Below are 21,580 nucleotides of genomic sequence, written 5' to 3' on the forward strand. Positions count from 1 at the left end.
TAAACATCCCAACTGTATACTCTGAATAAAATTATTTGATTTCACCTTCAAAAGTTTATATTCCCCTATTTTGAAGTGGAACTATTTTAAAAAATGTGTTTGTTGTTGCTTTAACAATTACCATTAAAAATATTTTTTTCTCCACCACAAATGTAAACTGTCTTTATATTTGGTGAGCGATAAGAAACTTACAAAAACTATAGTGATGACAAAATAGCCCCCAGGAAATTACCTTCCTGTTGCCAAGACTCATGTAGTGGCAAAACCAAGGAAATAAGAATGACATCGATTTTAGGAAACTATATTTAATACTATACTGGGGTAAAAACAGGGTAGGTTTTCAACAATCACTTCCCACCCTCAAATGTATTGCAGTCAGTCAGTAAAAACAAAATATCTTAATTCCCACCACCACCATACACACACGTCTGTCGAATTGGGACTCGCCTATTCTGAGATGAACCACGTATCTTGTCCCTCACTTTCCCTCAATCTCTTAAATCTCTTCAATATGATGGATTTAAATTTAGTCACAGGAAACAGTAAATCCTACTTTTTCCTACTACTGCAAATCTTGATTTACTACTATTGAGTAACTTGATTACTTCAGCTCCTTAATGTCTTCGACATTTCAAATCTGTGCAAATAAACAGTCTGGAACCTAAGCCAAAAACAGCCTTGCTGAGTTTTATAATGACCATTAGAGAAATTTTACCATGTGGTTAAAAAAAAAAGCCAAAAGAGATTTCAGGCAATGTTTAGTGCAGTGGCAAACGAGGGATCACATCTTTTTGAGATGTGAAATGGACCAAGGGGAGAATTTATTTTGACTTACAGCTCTGTAAAAATATCTGCACATGAAAGTTCAGCTTTGTTTTGCATTGTACTTACAGTACACTGCAGAATTTACCCACTGACATTGGGTAAATCACCATTTCTCAGACTAATTGGCTATGCAAATTTTTTGAGAAGATCAAACGGAATGGACCATGTATGTCATTCAGCTGGTTTTTGTGCCTAAAGTGGAACTAGAACTCATGGTCTCCCAGTTTCTAACCTGAAGATTTAACCACTACACAAAAGGGCTCTCTACTAATCCTATAAGATCTGAGATTAAGCATCTCAGGTACATCCAAATTTACAGCTACATTAAGATGCTATTTTATTCTCCTGCCTTCCAGAAGTTGCTTCTAGAGCCATTAAGCTAGAAGCTTTACTTCAAAAGGCAACCCACACTACATGTTGCTTCCATAATCTTGTTGTATATGATAGTTAAGGAAAGGCAGGTAGAAAGAAGAAAGGAAGGAGGACCTCATTACATTGGCTTTTCTTTTATTGCAGCCTTTCTCAGTCTGGGCAATTTCCGATGTCTCTCTAAGCAGCCCAATCATTTCTGAGAATTTAGGTCCACACAACTAGAAGGTGCCCAAGACAGGTTTAGCACAAAATTTAATCCTATATTTGAGGTCCAGACCACAAGATAATTAAAACTGTTTTCCACACAAATGCTTCCCTTTAATTAACACTGCTTTTGTACAGCTTCACTATTCATGGCACAGTAAATGCTACCATCCTTATCCAAGGGTATATTAAAAAGTATGTGTGGTTTGTGTGCACAGCCCTCATGGTACTGCATTAATTTTCCTTCATCTTTTACATTAGGAGGATACACCGCTACTCCAGGAGATTGAATTGGCCGCAGTGAATTAGATGGAGATTGCAAAGAGGGCAAGGATTTTCTGCTGAAGGCATAGATGCGTTTATGCCAGTGGTGGGCTTCTACGGTTTGCACCGGTTCAGGCGAGCTGGTAGTGGGAATTAGGCCTGGGTCACAGAATCGGCAGCGACTCAGGTTGGCCACGCCTCTGAACCAGTTTCCTGGTCTCCGCTGCCGTTGCCGGCATGTTTTTTAGTAGTTTTTCATGTTTTTCGTGCATGTTGAGAATAATTTACAGTGAACTGCGCACACACGCGCAAAGCAAACCAGTACCAACACCGGCAGGAACCCACCCCTGGTTTATGCATTCTGTAGATTTAAAAAGCACTCAAGCAACATGTCCAGAAGGCAGGATCTGCAACGTTCAAACTATGCTGATACTTACAGCAGCACCAGATGGGCCAGGACGTCCTCTTTCACCTGGAAGGCCACGGGGACCCTAAGGAATAATAGAAGCAAAGGTTAAAAAGGTATTAGAGCCCTACAGTCCTTCAAGAGAGCTATCTTCTGAAAACTAATATCCTGTGAGTTTTATCTTCTAGTTCACCAACACTGGACTGAATTCGCACTGGCCATGGTAGATGTGTGGACGCCCTCTATACCATCACTGAATTGCAACTGTGGGGCCAAAAGACAAACTATTCAACATGTAGTGACAGAGTGTCAAAAAGGAATCTATGATGGAGACTTTGCTGATTTCCTGGCTGTGACAAATGAAGAAAAAAAATGTATCTGTAATCTAGACATATTTTAGAGCTTGTATTTCATATTTTGTATTTTTATCTTTTGCTTTTCTCGAAATGTGATGTGAATATGTCATGCGATAAATAATAATAATTCACCTATGAAATGCCTGCTAGGATATACAAGCAAGAGATGCAGAGAGAGAGAGAGATCTGAATACTGTAGGATTCTACTGTTTGTGTGTATGCATTTTCCATGATTGATACTGTGCACAAGCACATACACGCTGTGACTAAGGAAGCATGGGTAGGAAACTACTTTACATAAGAATTCTACCTGTGTCATCTAGATTCCATGGAACTCAAAATGTAAATGCAGTTTGTTTGTATTAACCTACGGGGATGCAAAGAAGGGATATGTAGATGGACAAAGTATGCTCTATATGGATAATCAGATATGGACAATGGCCAACCTACAATGTTGGTAATAGCGATTAAAAACTAACGGAACAATGGATCCTCACCATAGGACCAGGAGAACCATTCTCCCCAGAAGATCCAGCTTCACCCTAGAGAAAAAAAGGAACAATGGTAACTAAACTATTATTAGACATTTGTGTCATTAAACAGAAAATACAAAACAGATTGGGACATCATAGTTGGCCTCAGTTGCAAAATCATTACTACCTTTCACATCAAGGGAACACTAGAGGGACATTCAAAAACATGGAAAACACATCAATAGCTAACTGATGGCTGGACATTTCAACACATCTTCATTAGAGGATGCCCTATAGCTATTAGAGTCTGTAATCAGTTCCAGCTTGGTACCAAAAGCTTGGTACCAAGTTAGCCAGGTTAACACTTAATCACTGTTCAGGGAGTACAGGTAGTTCTCTTTAGTGATCATAATTAGGACCTGCAATTCAGCCATTAAGCAAAGCAGTTGCTAAGTGAAACCAAGACTGCGCTTACTTTACTTCAGCTTTCCTTTACTTTACAGACTTGAAATCATAAATGTGAACATTGGTTTCAAAGTTACTTTTTCATCACAGTCATAACTGTGAATGGTAGCTAATCAGGCAGTTGCTATACAAAGGGCTACTTGAGGTGAATTCTCCTGCTGCAAAAGAACTCCAGTTTTCTAGAACTGAGAGTTATTGAGGTGGAACGTGTTCTGGATTCCCTGGATTTCAAAGGAGCAAAATTTAGACAGCAAAAAAGACTGGCTGGGAGGAAGAGATCAAGATTGCTCTTCTCTTAAAGTTCTCAGAATATATTTTTAATGATGCAAATAGTTTCTTTTAGTTGAGAAAGATTTCTGTAGGTCAACTGTTCAAATGTATCAAAAGTATTAACCAGAGGAACAGCTTGCCTTCAGAAATTGTGGGTGCTTCATCACTGGAGGTATCTAAGAAAAGGCTGAAGAGCCACCTGTCTGAAATGGTAAGGTTTCTTGCTTGAGCAGTGGGTTGGACTAGAAGACCTCCAAGGTCCCTTCCAGCTCAATTCTGATTGATTGATTATTGTCTATCACAGTATAAAACAGGACCTAGGCGTTCTGGGAATCCTCATGCATATTCCTTCGCAATGCAAGTGTCTTAATATAAAATTCCAATTGTTTTTAAGATAAATAGGATGGCTAGAGATATCATAATACAATGGGTAGTAAGTGGCACCACAGAGATTAGCAAAAGGAACACCAATTGGTGGCCATAAAATAATACAACTATAAGTACACACTGTATCAATATGGCATAATTAATATAATCATGATTTAACTATTTTCAAATCACAGTTTTTGCTGATTCGTTTAAAAAGTGAAAACAAATGTACAATTTCTTTTAAAAATATTTTTAAATAAATCGATTACTAATCTCATTGTTTAATGTCTGACTTGGCATCTCTCCTGAACTGATTTCTGTATCAGTAGAAATCAGCATCCTTTTAAAAGGGAGTGTTTCTCCCTTCTACAATAACCGTAACTGCTGCTCCCTTTCATGTAACTTCCTTGAGGGGAAAAAAATCTAGACCAGCAAAGTGGCAGCTGAGATTCTTTTTCTATCAAATGAATTTCAATCTAGGAATGGTTAATTTTGCTTTTCCTGCCTGCAACCATTGGATTCAACATAATCGAAGCTTCCCTTTAAAAAAAGTAGGAATTGATCAGTTATAATTTAATATTTGGGAATGGGTGGGAAATGAATAAAAGGCACAAATAAATGTAAGCTTAACAATATGCTAAAAGAATAGCAGGGTTTTCACCAATCATATGTTAGGATGGGAGTTCTCGGTCCTACCTTAGCACCTGGAGCACCAGCTTCTCCTTTAGAGCCATCTAAACCAGGATATCCCTAGAAGAGAGAGAGAGTGGGAGAAGTATAGGGATCAATTCTGAATTAAATTAAAATTAAAAAATCTAATGTGCAAAATACAAACTTACTCTGTGACCTTTGACACCAGGAAGACCTGGGGTGCCAGGGAAACCTCGAGCACCCTAAATTTAAATGAGAAATTAATTGGTTAAAAAAATAGGCACGTTTTCTAAAACACACATGCAACAATTCCCACATTACTGCTAACTTCGTAACAGATTAAAAACTACGATATCTGCAAAAGTTAAAGGAAAAACTGGGTTTCTAATTCAATAGTCCTTTACATAGAACCTAAATCAGTCGGGCGCACAGATGTTTATCACAATAAAAGAAAACAAAGTCAGACAAAAAATGGCCTTTATAACCCTTCGTTTCCTTCTCGATCTGATTATCTTCATCATTAAAGGGAAGGTGAGAATATTTTGCTTGCTTCCTGTTATTTACTTCCGCTTTTCAGTATCCTGATTTAACTTCAGCCCTTTCACATTAGGATATACAGAATTACAGTGCTGCAGTAAAGGTACCCAAAAAGCAGGGTGTTAGTACTACCCACTTAGCATCATGGAGGTTGCAATTTTCAGTCTGTCACCAGGAAGAGAAAAGAAAGACCTTTTGGCCCCAAACACTATAATTTTATACTGTGCCTCTTATAACCTGCAAAAATCGGAGGATTGTGGTTTCTGAATCTAGCTATCTATACTGATACGGAGGACACAGCCATACCTGAGGTCCAGGTAATCCACGCTCTCCTGATTTGCCTGGTTTGCCTGCTTCACCCTGAAAATAAGCATGAAAGGGATGCAATTTTATTTAGGAAGGATCTCATTTATATAAAATATGTCACCAAACAAGTGGATAAGACTCATCAAAATTCTGCTCGGCTGGGCCTGATCTATGATAAAGTCCAGCATTTTATTGTCAAAACATTGCAAGCACAAAAAGCTATCTTTATTTTTAGAAGTACAGGATGTGCTTTTTCTTTCACAAACAGAAATACGGAAGAACCAGACATCCCCTGGCTTTTCTTCCTCTTTCTCATGAGCCCCAAAATTAGTTACTATTTTTAAATAAAAAAGAACTAAATTTAGACCCTCATCATTTCAATTTTCCCTTTGCATATGTTTAACAGTTCATTCCTTAAAAATATTTGTTCAGAAGCAAATTAATGCTGTGGAATTGTCTATTTTAAGGTTAGGCAATTGGGACATTCTAAATGTCAATTCCATAGTATGAATGTACCTGTGTACTCACTTTTGTTGTACTCACTTTTGTTGCCAGCAATTTAGACATTAATGGCCGTGTGTTGCATTATTTTGAGGGAACAGCACATTTACACTGTTATACAAGCTGTATACTTACTACTTTACATTGTAGCCAAGTGTCATTTCTTCAGTGTTATCACATGAAAAGATATACTTAAATATTTACAAAATGTGAGGGGGTGTACTCACTTCTGTCATATACTGTATGCAGACATGAAATGCTCTAATCTTCGTTACCGCCTCGAAACCGGGAGCGTACGCACATGCATGCATGCTCGCTTCGCTCACATGTGGTGCTTCTGTGCATGCACAGAACCTTCTGCACATGTGCAGAGCATCCATGATGATGTCTGGGCAGGGGGGCAGCCTCCTGCCACCGCCACTACTGGTTCGCCCGAACCAGGGCGAACTGGCAGAATACCAGGGCGAACTGGCAGAATTACATCCCTGCGACCAATAAGATCACATAGATTAGGCCTCCTCCGTATACCATCGGCCAGCCAGTGCCGGCTGGCAACTACAAGGAGGAGGGCCTTCTCAGTAGTAGCCCCGACCCTTTGGAACGAGCTCCCCGTAGAGATTCGCACCCTCGCCACCGTCCAGGCCTTCCGCACAGCCTTGAAGAACTGGCTCGCCCGTCAGGCCTGGGGACAAGGATAGTTCCCCTCCCGAATGATGAATGTATGTTGTCTACTATTTTATTATATGTCTTATCTTAATGTCTGTATCCCCCTTCCCGATTTTATGTGAGCCGCCCTGAGTCCCCTCAGGGAAAAGGGCGGCCTACAAATATTAATAAAATCACAAAATCACAAAATCACCATGTTTGACTGCACTGTACATATGACTGACAAATAGAATCTGGAACAAAATAGTGCTATGTGGGATGTTCCTGGTAAGTGGGTGGGCAATCATGTCCCTTTCTATTTCATCCTTCTCTGTTTTTTAGCTTTCTGGGGTGTTTTTTCTGCTTCTTCTCAACAGCTGATCAGCCAGTAAACATTCTCAGATAATGAACGGTTGGAGGAAGTGGATATGTTTAGTCTAACGAAGAGAAGGACAAGGAGTAGCATGATAGCAGTCTTTCAATATTTGAAAGGCTGTGACAGAGAAGAAGGGGCCGACCTATTCTCCAAAGTACCTGAAGGCAGGACAAAAGGTAATGGATAGAAAGAGATCTTGCCTAGAAAGAAGGGGAAAATTCCTGACAGCGAGAACCATTAATCAATGGAATGACTTGCTTCCAGAACTTGTGGGTGTTCCATAGGGGTGTTATTGACTTACCTTCCCTACCGATTTGCAAATGGGAGCATGTGCTCGCTTCACTGGCACATGCCACCTCTGCGCATGCACTCAGTCTTCTGCACATGCACTTTTGGTGAAAAAAGGGCCTAAATGGGATGCCATAGAGCCGGGGTGGGTGGGCAGGGCCACCTGCGATTTCCACTACTGGTTCATGCGAACTGGTCAGAACCAGTAGAATACCACCTCAGGGGCTCCAATAATGGAAGTTTTTAAGAAGAGATTGGACAGCCATTTGTCCAGAATAGTATAGGTCTCCTGTTTGGGCAGGGGGTTGGACCAGAAGACCTCCAAGATCCCTTCCAGTTCTGTCATTTTGCATTTCTGTTGTGGGTTGTGATGCAACAATTCATTCTTTCTTTTAAATGGTATATCTCTGTACACCTTGGCTTCTGTCAAAGTCTAGAAACACCTTCTTCTTCAGAATAATTATATTAGAATCCACATCTCCCTTCTGAGAACAAATGATTTATTGGTGTAGGGTAATTGATATAAACATCAAGATATAATCTTTAAATAAACATTTTAACATAACGTTTCTAGCAACCTTCTCCTTCACTGAAGCTGATTCATCTATGCTGATCCTACTATTGGGAAGTTTAAGAAAATAATACTCACATCTTCTCCTGGTTTTCCGGGTAATCCAGGTGGCCCACGGGGACCCATTGCACCCTAGAAGATAAAGGAAAAATATAACTGAGAAGAATGAAGTATGAAATAAGGGGTTGTAATGACACAGCCTAGACTTGGTATGGCATTGAGCAACAAATGAGACAGTGGGACACATAGGCTGGTTCCTTGACTCATCATAAACTGGGTTCAAATTCTGCCTCAGCTGAGGACTTCCCAAGTCATGTTATTTCTTCCTACATCTGATTCAGGGATTTAGCAGTAGCAATATCACTTAGACTTATATACTGCTTCATAGTGCTTTACAGCCCTCTCTAAGTGGTTTACAGAGTCAGCATACTGTCTCCAATAATCTGAGTTCTCATTTTACCCACCTCAGAAGGATGGAAGGCTGAGTCAACCTTGAGCCTGGTGAGATTCAATCTGCCAAACTGCTGACAGCCGGTGATCAGCAGAAGTAGCCTGCACTACTGCATTCTAATCACTGCACCACCGTGGCTCATTTAAGCACCAATTTCCTTAAAAACAGCTTTTCCAATACTAAGCGAAAAGATATCTACTATGTGTATTAACAAGGAATCTTCTATGATCCGCCCGGCAATACAACTGTCTAATAAGGGGGATACTATAGAGGAGTCTTTGTGTGGAAAAGGAAAAAAAATATTTGCTGTAATACAGGACCGGGAATTATTCATTGAAAGCAAAGTGGGAGATTCAAGACAGATAAAGATTAATATGTAGACAACGCATAGCTCAGGAATTGTTATGAGCACAAATTAACTTTAAAAGGGGAATAGCCAAATTCATGGAAGACAAAGCGGCATTTTTCAATTAATGCACGTCAGATATAAAGATTTGATGTTGTAGAGGTGCACCGACAGATTAAGGATGATCAGTCATATTCCTGAACCCACTAGTGAATGGTTCTTCGGTTACACCACCAACACTCTCAAACATCAACATCTGCCTATACCAGATGCTTGGGAAGGACTCAACAGATAGATTAAAAACGCCAAATCCAGTTTAAACACTTGGCTGACTGTGCAATCAATCATAATAATAAATAAGGATCATTTAAGGAACAGGATTACAGCTTGTATGCTTTTCGTAACCTTTCTTAGTTCTGCTTTGAATTGATATTTCCTTCAATTAGTTATCGGTGGTAGGAGATTTAATGAGCAAATTTAATCACATATTAAGGCAACTAGTATAAATAGGCATAGTATAAAGTATAAATACAGTACAGTATATGTAATACTTATATAGTTACAAGTAAAGTCCAAACTACGGTAAAAATCCTTTGAAGATTGTTCACATATAAAGCATCTCTAATTTCTCGGCAATGAAATAATAGCTACAAAGATTAAAGATTAAGAACCAGCAAATCAGATATGTTCTGAAGTAAACAAATAAAAGTTGAAACTATGTTTCCAAAATCAATAAGGCAAAGGTATGGGCCTCTGAAGCTTTCTTTGAAGTCCCAGAGCTCTTTCTGATTGACAGCTTGCAGCAGAAATGCTACATGGGACTTCCATTCTCAGAAGCAGATCCATATCAAACTTCATCATTCCTGAAATTGTTTTCATATGCAAAACAAAACTATAAATTGTCCTCAGTACTTGCAGGATTTTATATTCTTCCTAAAGAAATGAGAACACATTTATAATTTTCCAAGCATTTCCATCTCAGTAGCCATTCGTGTAGATTTCCATCAACATCCTGCATGAACCTTCAAAATCATCTTATTCACAGAGGCAACTGACAATGACAAAGTAACTTCACAGTGTGCCAGTGTATTTATACCAGACCTAAGCCATAAATCCTCATCTACTATTCCTAGTTTCTTCTGTATTGATATCTTTCTCACCCTGTTCCAAAGAAAAAAGACTCCTTAACCACTTCTACCTGGATCAACAATTTCTGTCCTACAATTAATCCTGGATCAGTCCATGTGGGAAATTTACTTTGTGTTCATATATATAACTTTCTTGCTTGTATCATTATGATTTATATTGTTTTATTTAGTTTTTCCTAGTATAGTTTATGTTGATTGCTTATTTAGTATCCTATTACTGTCACTGTGTTATATCTTTAATTAAATTTAATAATTTAATAAATGAAATATCTTGATTTATGATGAATGTATTTTTATTATGATTATGATCATGATGTATCACTTACAGCTTTTATGTACACTGAGAGTTTATGCACCAAAGACAAATTCCTTGTGTGACCAATCACACTTGGCCAATAAAGAATTCTATCCTATTCTGTTCTGTAATAGATGCATAGGCCCACTAATCTTTATACATAAGCTTCATGCTGCTACTTTGAATATATTGCTGCCATGGGCAGCAAACCATAGATCTCAAGAATTGTCACCTGTTGGATTTGTTCAAGCCTTCTTTAAAAAGAATACACAGAATCACAAATTAGGAAAGTGATTTTTAAAAAGCCAGATGAGATAAGGCAATGACTAAAAGACTCTTCCACGTTGCTGTTGCTTCCCATCCCTGATCCCTCAAAGTGATCTGTAGATAACTTGAAAATTGTCTTTGAATTCTACCAGCTTAGAAATGTTGAGAATATGGAAAGAAAATAGTTGCTCCTACCCAAACAGCTGCAGGTTTAACAACCATAATTATAAAAAATTTAGAAATCCATTTATCCCTTCTTTAAAGAAAAGAAAGAAGAACAGACTGAAGGTCTTTGTAGGCAGTTGGAATGCTCAAGTCTTGTCATTTTCATCCTATTTGTTTTGGGCAAGGTATGAGATCAAGGAAATTGTTCAGCCAACTTTCTCCTCACAGGATATTCTGCTCTAGCTGAAAGTCAAGAGTTCAATGGAGGTGGTAGCAAGAGTTCACTCCAACGTGGGAATGGCCTTTCCTCAGTACCAAGCACTTCCATCTGGAAACTGGCCTTAGAATGGTTTCTTTTATACAGTCTAGTTGAAACCAGCCACAAATTGGCTCCCCTGCCAAAGACATGGGATTGCCTAGATGTCAAGCTAATCTAGGACGGTTGCAAATATATTGTGTGGAAATTCCCACAACTTTCAGATAACCTGTATATTATACTGTCATGACCCCTCCCCCATAGCACAATAGTTAAATTGATAAAGCAGTAGATGCCTATTTTAATTACTGGGGCAATAATAAAAGTATAATTGTTTAAAATATGCTGCCCAGTAAATAATGTCCATGTATAAAATTATAATAAAGTACTGTATATGAAAGAAATCTTTAAGTTAAAAAAAATCAAAAACCTCAAAGCATTCATGGAAGGACAATTTATACAACAGAGTAATAAACTGAATGAAAAAGAGAGAAGAAAATATACAATAATTCTAAATATAAAGATAAAGGAGAATAAAATAATGAGATCTCAGGAGAGAGAAAAAAATCCCACAGCAAATTAAACTCCTACAGTGTCAGCTTTCTATGTTAATTGTGTGTGTGAGAGAGGGAAATAAAATGGAATGTTGTTACACAAAGGAATTTTGACTCAGCAAAATTCCTGGGAAAAGAAAAGGGGAAAAATATTAAAATCACAGAAAGAGAAAATTATGGTGCTCAATAGTGTAAGTATTTAAAGAAAATTTCATCAGTACAGTATTATACAAGGCTATCTGAGAGAAGAAATTTCATTTGCAAGGACAAATGAATACTTTAAGAAACAAGATTTACCAAGTCAATAAATGCCTGAAGACGAACAATGAAGGGACCAATAAAATAAGGGAAATTTGTGATGCTATTTTAAAAAATCAAATAAAAACAAAACATTTGGTCTAAATGGATCGTAGGCTTCTTATTAAAATTATTTTGAAGATGAGCTTTTATTACCTTTGAAAAAAAAATGATGAACTCTGTTTTTGATACTAGAAAGACACCAGATAGTTGGACAGAAACATATATAATAGCACTGATTCCTAAAGAAGGATGGGATTTGATATTGCAAAAAAAATTATAGGCTAATATCATTACCAAATGATCATTATGAGATATTCATGATTTTAGCTAAAAGACTGAAAAATGTTCCATGTTATCTAAGAAGATCAATATGGCAATTAGAAGATAACATTAACAATGTTGTTTATGTATTAGATATGGAGCAATACAATGAAAAACAAACTGCCTTCATATTTCTTGATGCAGAGTAAGCTTTTTATAATTTCAACTGGAATTTTCGGTTTAAAATTTTGGAAGATACGGATTTCAGAGAGAACTTTATTACAGTACATGAGTGGAATACCATAGCTGTATAAATTACAAACCCACAAATAATTGTGAATGAGGAATTGACAATGTCTTGTGAAATACAAAAAAGTAGAGATACCCACTTTGAATACAGATATAAGACAAGATGAGAGTGTTGCTGGAGTTAAGTTTAAAAAAGATTATAAAGTTTATAAACTAAGGGCATTCATCAATGACTTGGTTTTAATTTTGGAAATTTCTTTAGAAGGGTTATACATATTAATGGGAAAATTAAGAGAATTTGGTGCATTGGCTGGATTTAAAATTACCGTAATAAGGAGAAAACAAAGATGTTGAGAGAAAATATAAAATCCAAAAATAATTGTCTGTGAAAACAGGTTTTCGGATTGAGAAAAATAAAATATTTGGATATCATTATAACTAACCAGATTTGTATGTTATTTGAAAATAATTTCTTTTAAAGTATGGAATGAAATTAAGAAAGATTTAACAAGATAAGGGAAATGACAATTGTCCTTGTAAGAATTTTTATCATAAAAATGAATGTGTTATCTAGAATATTGTTCTTGTTTCTGACAATAACAAGAATTGAAAATTGATGAATAATTTAAACAGGGACAAAAAGACATTTCCAGATTTATATGGCAGGGGGAAAAGCAAGGATTAAATGAGAGATCCTCCAAGATAGAAAGAGAAGGACTGGGATTACCTGATTTTAAACTGTATTTTGCTGCCTGTTGTTCGTTTTAAATGTAGGAATGGCTTTTGTTAAGAAACAAAAGATTTTTAAATGTGGCAGATCATTGTCTGAAGTTTGGGTGGCATGATTAGTTATGATATGACAAAGTTAAAGTACATGTAGATTTTAAAAAATTGTGAACACCATACTACAGATATAGAACAGGTACAAACCCAGATTATACCCAAAGTATTTTTGTTGGCCTCAGCTCAAGAAACATGGTTCTTTCTCTCTAACCAAAGAGAAATGATTAACATATAAAGAGGGTCAGACAGTTTTAGTTTTAATGGTTCCAATATGCACAATTCAGATAGGTTTAATATAAAGTCACTAGGAATAGAATGTGATAAATCTGAAAATGAATTCTGTACAAATGATGAACACGCAATGGCTAAAATGTATAAACTTTTCTTGAGATTTGGAAATAGAGGAAGAGCAATTTAAGGAATGTACAATGGGCTAAGAATGCTGGTTATAATATTCAAATAGATCAGTGTGAAGAATGTGATTAAAAAGTCCCAAGGCTCATAATATCTGGCTGATTGGGTTAAGGTCCTGTAAATCTGTAATAAGCATCTGCTATTTAAATAGCATATCCACATCCCAAAATCCTCTATAATAGAATTGTTGGCTTCATAGAGCTAAAGTGAGGCAAAGTAACAAACTAGGAAGTTGGGATGCTTATCCCCAATTCTCTCTCCCCAAGACGCGACCACCTTATGCTCTGTTATTGTTCCCATATCTCTTTTTTGATCCCAGGAATAAAATTAGTGCAATTGGAGAAGATTGCTCTGAGGAAAAGGACTGATAGGAAATATACACAGGAGAAAAACTGTTAAACACAAACCATTTCTTCCTGAAAGTGTTCCTTGTGTTACTATTAAGGTAATAAAGGGTTTTACTGAGCTGAGTTTAAAAGGGGCAGACTCCTTTTCTTCCCTTCGCTTGATGGATCCATATTTATGTTGGTTGCAACATCCCAGGTCATGTGATTACCTCTTGTGGCCTTCTGACAAGTAAATTCAATGGAGAAGCCAGATTCATTTAACAATCATGGTATTAACTTTAACAACTGCAGTGATACACTTAACAACTGTGGCAAGGGAGGTTGTAAAATGGGGCAAGACTCAACTAACAACTGTTGCTTGGCAACAGAAGTTTTGGACTCAATTGTGAAGTGCTATCTGTACCATGCTCTACATGGGGCAGCCCTTGAAGAGTATTCGGAGACTTCAACTCGTCCAGAACACAGCCGCGCGAGCGATTGTGGGTGCACCTCGGTACACCCACGTTACACCTATCCTCCGCGAGCTGCACTGGCTACCGATCAGTCTCCGGATATGGACCTGGGTACTTGAGAGACCGCCTGCTGCCAATTACCTCCCAAAGACCCATTAGATCACACAGGGTCGGCCTCCTCCGGGTTCCGTCTACCAGCCAATGCCACCTGGCTACTACCCGGGGGAGGGCCTTCTCTGTGGCAGCTCCGGCCCTCTGGAACGAACTCCCCGCAGGGATTCGGGCCCTCACCTCTCTCCAGGCCTTCCGAAAAGCTGTCAAAACCTGGCTTTGCGGGCTTGCCTGGGGTTGATGAGTTCCCCTCCCCTCTCGACTTGTGTGGTTGTGTGATTCTTGGCTATTTTAACTTCTTCTATTGTGTTCTATGTTTCCCTTTCCCCCCTTGAGTTGTTTGCCGCCCTGAGTCCCTCCCGGAGAAGGGCAGCATACAAATAAAATAAATCTAAATCTAATCTCACTCAATGAAGCGGTGGACGTGATGAACCGGGGTCTTGAGGCCGTTAAAGACTGGATGAGAGCAAACAAGCTGATACTCAACCCAGACAAGACCGAGTGGCTGTTGTGTTTTCCTCCCAAAAATTTGACCAACATACCATCACTCAGGCTGGGGGGACAAAATTTACACCCCTCAGAAAGGGCCCGCAACTTGGGAGTCCTCCTGGACCCACAGCTGACTTTTGACCACCACCTTTCAGCTGTGACCAGGGGGGCATTTGCCCAGGTTCGCCTGGTGCGCCAGTTGCGGCCCTACCTGAATCGGGAGGCCCTCACAACAGTCACTCGAGCCCTTGTGATCTCCAGGCTGGAATACTGCAATGTGCTCTACATGGGGCTGCCCTTGAAGAGCATCCGGAGACTTCAGCTAGTCCAGAATGCGGCCGCGCGAGTGATCGTGGGCGCACCACGGTTCGCCCACATAACATCGATCCTCCGCGAGCTGCACTGGCTACCTGTCGATCTCCGGGTGCACTTCAAGGTCCTACTCACCACCTATAAAGCGCTTCATGGTAGTGGATCTGGCTATTTGAGAGACCGCCTTCTGCCAATTACCTCCCTGCGTCCCATCAGATCGCATAGAGTTGGCCTCCTCCGTATTCCATCCGCCAGTCAGTGCCGACTGGCGACTACTCGGAGGAGAGCCTTCTCTGTTGCGGCTCCGATGCTATGGAACAATCTCCCCGTGGAGATTCGTACCCTCACCACCGTCCAAGCCTTCCGCACAGCCCTCAAGAACTGGCTAGCCCGTCAGGCCTGGGGATAAGTCTATTTTCGCCCCTCCCGAATGCTGAGTGAATGTTGTGTTTTACTGTTTAATTTACCTTTGCTTACATCTCTTTTTGTATTTGTCCTACACTCCCTTTCCCCTTTGATTGTAAGCCGCCCTGAGTCCCCTCAGGGAAAAGGGCGGCCTATAAATGTGCAATAAATACAAAATACAAAAATACAATAATCTAAATAGCCTAAATAAGATCCCTAACTTTCTCAGTATGCTCTATGTAACACTGAAGAAGGCACAGCACTTTTATCTTTCCTGACCCTTTTAAAAATTCTTAGACTGGGTATATCAATCAGTTCTCCTGTTGGCTGAAAGTTCAAGGGAAATTTCTGCAGGCACACATGGAAGGTGAAATACATGTCCGTTTTTTGTGCTGAAAATGTCATGCCTTTGGTTAAGACAACCCTGCTTCCTGGATACTCACCCCAGCACCAGGTTCTCCAGGTTCTCCAGGGCTGCCTTGAAATCCTTGAGGGCCCTGAAAAATGGTGATAGAAGCACCAACAGTGATCATCCCAAGATAGAATAATCTTTCTGTTTTTCTACGGTATTGTTTTCAGGTCATCATTGCAAGGTCATCTAAGGAAAGTATCAAATTCTATACTCACTGGAGATCCTGATGGTCCTGGAGGACCCCGTGGTCCCATTGGTCCCTATGTAACAATAAAAAAGGGGAAAAACAATCATATCAATATTGTTATGTTTTATAATTGAAGCACAAGAGAAGAGTTGAGCCTGATTAAGAGTGGGTCTAATCTCAGGGCTATAGCTATAATGCTGCTTCCTTTAATTCTCTCTTTCTCCCTCTGTATTCATGCAGAACTATTTTTATTTAGGGAAGGCATGCTGAGGCAAAAAGAAGCGCGCGCACAAAACACACACACACACGGTTTCTCTTGGAAACAGTCCATGTTGACTAAGACTGAATTTCATTTACAGCTTGCCAAGAAATGCTGGATAGCAGAAATTTCCTGCTGGAAGTTTTGTGGATCCTGAAGAACAGTAGCTGCTATCTGTCTTTGCATAACTTCAGCCTTTGGTCCAAGGAAAACACTGAGGGAATTCCCAAAACAACCCTCTTTATTACTTCCCTATCTATAATCATCTGTTTCAAAGATTTTGGCACCTGTCCTCAAGAAGCTTTGACAAATAATAACAATAATACAAAGGCCTACAGCTATTTTCTAAAACCCACTTCTACATTACAACGATCTGCTCACATTCTTAAGTAATAATGCAAACTAAGAAAATCTTTTTTTAAATGACCAGGGCACTTTTGTCTGAAGGCTTCCAAGGCAGAAAATGAAAGGCCTGAAGAGGTTTTCACGGGAACTGAGGAGAGATTCTGAGATCTCCATTCTCTTTGCAATGGCTCCAGTTGATCCTATGTCCATGCAATTCTTTCAAAGCAATATAGAATATCACCCTGACAATGAACCATTTTTTATTGGGATTGGGGGGGTATTAGGAAAATTGGTATTGCTATAACTTTGATGGAATCATTTCAAAACCTCAGATTTTGCCCTGACCCTGTGCTAGTTGATTGGTTATTAAACTAGGAGTATAACTCTTTTGAGTAACGTGGTCTTTAGACTTTTTTAAAATGCTTGCTAATTTGTAGGATCCTTTTGATTTAAAGAAATAAATGGAAAGGAGGTATAATCTTATTTCCAATCAAGAGATTCAAAGCCATTCTTGATTTATTAGACTGCACCATGAAAGTTAATCAACCATTTCTTAATGGCTAACACAATCTAAATAAAGTATGTGACACAGACATTTGTCTGCCATTTTTTATTTGCAAAAGAAAAACAAGCAGTGTTGTAAAGCAAATTGACTAAGATGGAGGAATCGTATATGTATAAACAATAATCTAATTCCTCAAATTAAGGCCATCTGAAGAATATCTTGTAAACTTTTAAGGTTAAAGCTCAAACCACAATATTATATTTCTTTTTGATATCAAAAAATTAATTTAATACACTTTGCTTGGAATCTTTACTAACAAATTGAGTAAAAATTGCACAACCTCATTAATTACCTATATTTATAATTTTTCTGAATTTTTTTACTTAAAACAAAAGAATAAGATTAAATAATAATAAAACAAGCATAAAGTACTCTTGATGTCTTCTTAAAAGGAAATTAATATACATATCTATCTGCTTTGTATATCTGCATACACTATCATTGTGAAAATTAAAATAATTAAATAATTTGAAATATAAAATGACCAACACAGCCATTGCTGATAGTGTTATAGCCAACCAATTTTCCTGATCTTTTTTAAGTTTGTCAAAATGCATAATTTCTAATATAAAAATAGGCATTTAGTATGCCAAGTTGCTCAAAGTATAACTACTCTACAGAGTTGAATAGGCTGTTATATACTGCATTCACTAGCAAATGCTTCGCACTGTCAAGAGAATGGCAAATTAAGATATTTGTTAAGGTTCCAACTTTTGTAGAGAACCATCACCCCATAACAATCAATATTTACATGAATCATAAAGATGAGAAGTGGAAAAACACTCCTGACTCATCAAGGAGCCTATTTCTTTCAGGTGAATATCCAAGAATCTGGGTCTATTTCGACCCTCAAAATCCTGTATCCGTATAATTCCAAAACAGCCATTAAGGCGGTTGTTTAGATGAGCAGGTCTAAAATTAACTATGAAACTCAAAAGTTGCAGCCACATTTTAGGGTAGATAAAGCTTGTTTAGATTCCCAGCTCTTCCCTCCCCCCACCCCAAAAATAAGAAATATTTAGCTCTTAAGGAACCTCAGATTGAAAAAAAAATGTCTGGGCAACATTAGGCTCAATCAATTTATGAGAAAGTACCTCCCATCCCTTTCAGTACAATTGACCAATGAAATCACAGGCTCAAGTGACACTACTAAGCCCAGTGGGAAGCACACAATCTGTTTTCTGCAGAAAGGTCATCATTTTGAAAATCAAATTGAAATCAATGTAGATCACCTTATTAAAGTAGCAATTGCTTCTCACCTAGAAAGTTTATTTTTGTTTGTTCCATTTTTGCATATGTTAGCCAATAACGTATTTCTCACAAAAATATGCGTTAAATTTTTTTTGAATTGTTTTATATAAAATGTGAGCTTTGGATCAAATGCATCTTCATATGCAAAACTCTTGTGAAATCTAGGTCAAATTAGGTTGCTACAGCTTACCAAACCTGCTTAGCCCATCATCATGACTCAACTCTCAGGCTCACTAAAACCAACTCTCTAGATCACGGGTGCAAACTAACCGTGTCACGGTGCCGTCACATGATATATCATGACGTTTCCCCCTTCACGGAGCAGGGATGGGTGTGGCCTATGCGTGATGCATCTGGTCCACGGGCCACCAATTTGACACCCCTGTGACTAGATTCTTTGGAGGATATTAGGCCAAGACCCATAACTTGATATATAACCAGTAAGATTAAGGCAAAGGTTACCCTCCCATATATGTGCTAGTTGTTCCTGACTCTAGGGGGCAGTGCTCATCTCTGTTTCAAAGCCGAAGAGCCGGTGCTGTCCAAAGATGTCTCCGTGGTCATGTGGCCGGCATTACTAAATGCCGAAGGTGCATGGAACGCTGTTATCTTCCCACTAAAGATGGTTCCTGTTTTTCTACTTGCATTTCTACATGCTTTCGAACTGCTAAGTTGGCAGAAGCTGGGACAAGTAATGGGAGCTCACTCCATTACGAAGTGCTAGGGATTTGAAATGCCGATCTTTCTGATCGACAAGCTCAGCGTCTTAGCCACTGAGCCATATAAAACCGCATCCCTATAAAACCAGTAGAGTAGTGCAAATATTCAAGGAATGTACACTCTCCCAATCCTTACCATAGGTCCTTGCATCACTCCCATCTGAGCACCCCCACCGCCTGCTTTCTCATCAAATCCACCAGCCATCTGAGCAGCAAAGCTCTGCAAAAGACAAAAGGAACATAGTTTCAGTGAGATGCAGAATATGACGTGATTAAATGGAGAACACTTGTACCATATGAAATATAAGAAGGTCTTTTAAAAGCACAGACCTTTCTTTTATATCTGATGGGCAATGTTTGCCATGTTACAGAGGGGAGAAATTTGGGTAAGTTTGCTCTCTTTTACCATTTTTCTCTCTCCCTGCAACTCCTGCAGATATTTTATCAGGAGGTATTTCTGGAAAGTATTTCAGGTGAAGGAGAAAAAAGGGGGCATTTTATTTAGCAATTGATTATTCTTCTACAAAAGTGTTTAACATTTATTGGATATGAATGGAAACTCTGTAGTGACAGAAGTAAAAGTAATACTATCCAACCTTTCAAGAGTTATTTTCAAATACAAGAGATTTTAACTACTCTTGAAGTCATGGTGTTTGTAATGTAAAGTAAATCAATAAATCTCAAATTATAAAAAGGCACTGAGAATAATTTAAGTGTAACTTAAATATGGATTTTGCTAAGTATATTTTCAAAGAAAAATCTGTCACCATATAGGGGTGAGCAGAAAAGCAACCCTAAATTTCACATCCTAAGAGGTAACATCAAGATGAATAGTTCTTATCCTAAGAACTACTCATATCCTATACCAGTGTTAGTGAATCTTTTTGGTACCAAGTGCCGGAAACCAGAAGAGCAGCTGCACACATGCACACGCCAGGAAGATGATCTTCCGGTTTCCGGTGCACACGTGTGCACCAGCCAGCTGGTTTTTGCATGCAGATGTGCACCAGAAACTGGAAGACTAGGTGGCTGGTGTGCATGCGCGCATCAGAAACTAGAAGATCATCACGGTCCTATACAAAAGAACAGCTTGGAAACAATTACAGCGGGTGCTTTTGTGTTCTTTTCAATGCATCTTTTCTGGTGAATTGTTACTGATAAGTGGAATTTAGTTGTTAAAGTATATTAATTTGGACTAAAAGACCTTGTGAATGTATCCTATGATTGGTGTAATAAAGTAGATCCAAAGTTAAAATACTTACTGCGGATACAAAGTGAGAACTTGGTACATATTCTACAGATATACTATTCAACATTTCTATCACTGGTCATGTTTTTGCATTGCAAATAAAAATCCATGATTCACAGCAAAAGAAATTAAAACGTGAGTGATTCTAATAAATGATTTTATAGAAACACCCAGGGTGGAAATGTTTTTGTGCCTAGCCATCACTCACCTGATCATTCTAAAACCTCCCCTGAAATTAAAAACAATTAGATCTTTCTGCGTTTTCTTATTCAAGGATTAGACATTACTCTTTTAAATATTTCCCTCTAAAGGAGCTAGAGGATAATTAGTAGATTAAGTAGAGATGTTTTGTAATTTCTCTGTTAAAGTAAGCAAAGTCAACAGATCCCAGAGTTACGAGAGGCCATTTGTACTATTAGTTGGACCTTAGCAACACAACGAAACACAGAGGCAATTATGCCTATTGAAATCAATCAGTTCGTAGGGCATATCTAATTCCCTGCTGGGCTATTGGTCCAAACTATACTGACAAAGGCATTTGGTCTCTAAAGTTTTCTTCTTTAAGGGAATTCTTCCCACTTCAGTCAGCCTGCTGAGGAAACCCATCGAACACACTAGTATTACAAAGGATTCTGGGTCATGGGGCACAGTCTGAATTTACAAAGAACAATGGTCCGCCCTATTGTGACCCTCTGTTGACCCAGCAAAAATTAAGAATGCGTTCTTCCATAAAAACCAATGCTTCTTTGTGGCGGCCTGCAGAAAAATAAACTTAGTAATGATGAACTAGCTATGCTGCGAAGAATTTTGTTCATATTATTATAGATTATGAGGATGCTTTTTTCTTCCCCCCTTCGAGCAATGCAGGGAGCTTTTCAACACAAGGGAACGTTATTCTTTCATGCAGAGAGTCTCACAGAGCAAAGCAACGGGAGTGGGTCAAAGGCCTTGTTAGTTGATTAAAAAATAATCACGAGTGTTACTTGCTGTTTTGGGTATTTGAATGTGCAACACATTACACGTTATTCTGAAGTAAGACTTCTCCATTAGGAATTCTCGAGGGGCAACCCAGTGAAGGAGGTATTTACATGTCTTGTGTAATGTTCATA

At 38.5% G+C, this 21,580-nt stretch overlaps 1 protein-coding gene across 2 annotated transcripts in view; it reads right to left on the bottom strand.

The window, feature by feature from the left end:
• The window catches only part of COL2A1 (collagen type II alpha 1 chain), an 88,705-nt gene that overhangs the window by 57,544 nt on the left and 9,581 nt on the right, over positions 1 to 21,580 (bottom strand). For both annotated transcript variants that reach the window (XM_032210352.1, XM_032210351.1), the window contains 9 exons: positions 19,359 to 19,442; positions 16,112 to 16,156; positions 15,928 to 15,981; positions 7,958 to 8,011; positions 5,499 to 5,552; positions 4,844 to 4,897; positions 4,701 to 4,754; positions 2,925 to 2,969; positions 2,103 to 2,156 (listed from right to left, as the gene is read on the bottom strand). In XM_032210352.1, the coding sequence (XP_032066243.1) occupies positions 2,103 to 2,156; positions 2,925 to 2,969; positions 4,701 to 4,754; positions 4,844 to 4,897; positions 5,499 to 5,552; positions 7,958 to 8,011; positions 15,928 to 15,981; positions 16,112 to 16,156; positions 19,359 to 19,442 (498 nt within the window). The remainder of the gene's footprint in view (positions 1 to 2,102; positions 2,157 to 2,924; positions 2,970 to 4,700; positions 4,755 to 4,843; positions 4,898 to 5,498; positions 5,553 to 7,957; positions 8,012 to 15,927; positions 15,982 to 16,111; positions 16,157 to 19,358; positions 19,443 to 21,580) is intronic.

This window comes from Thamnophis elegans, chromosome 2 (genome assembly GCF_009769535.1).
Source record: "Thamnophis elegans isolate rThaEle1 chromosome 2, rThaEle1.pri, whole genome shotgun sequence".
Taxonomy (NCBI): Eukaryota; Metazoa; Chordata; class Lepidosauria; order Squamata; family Colubridae; genus Thamnophis; species Thamnophis elegans.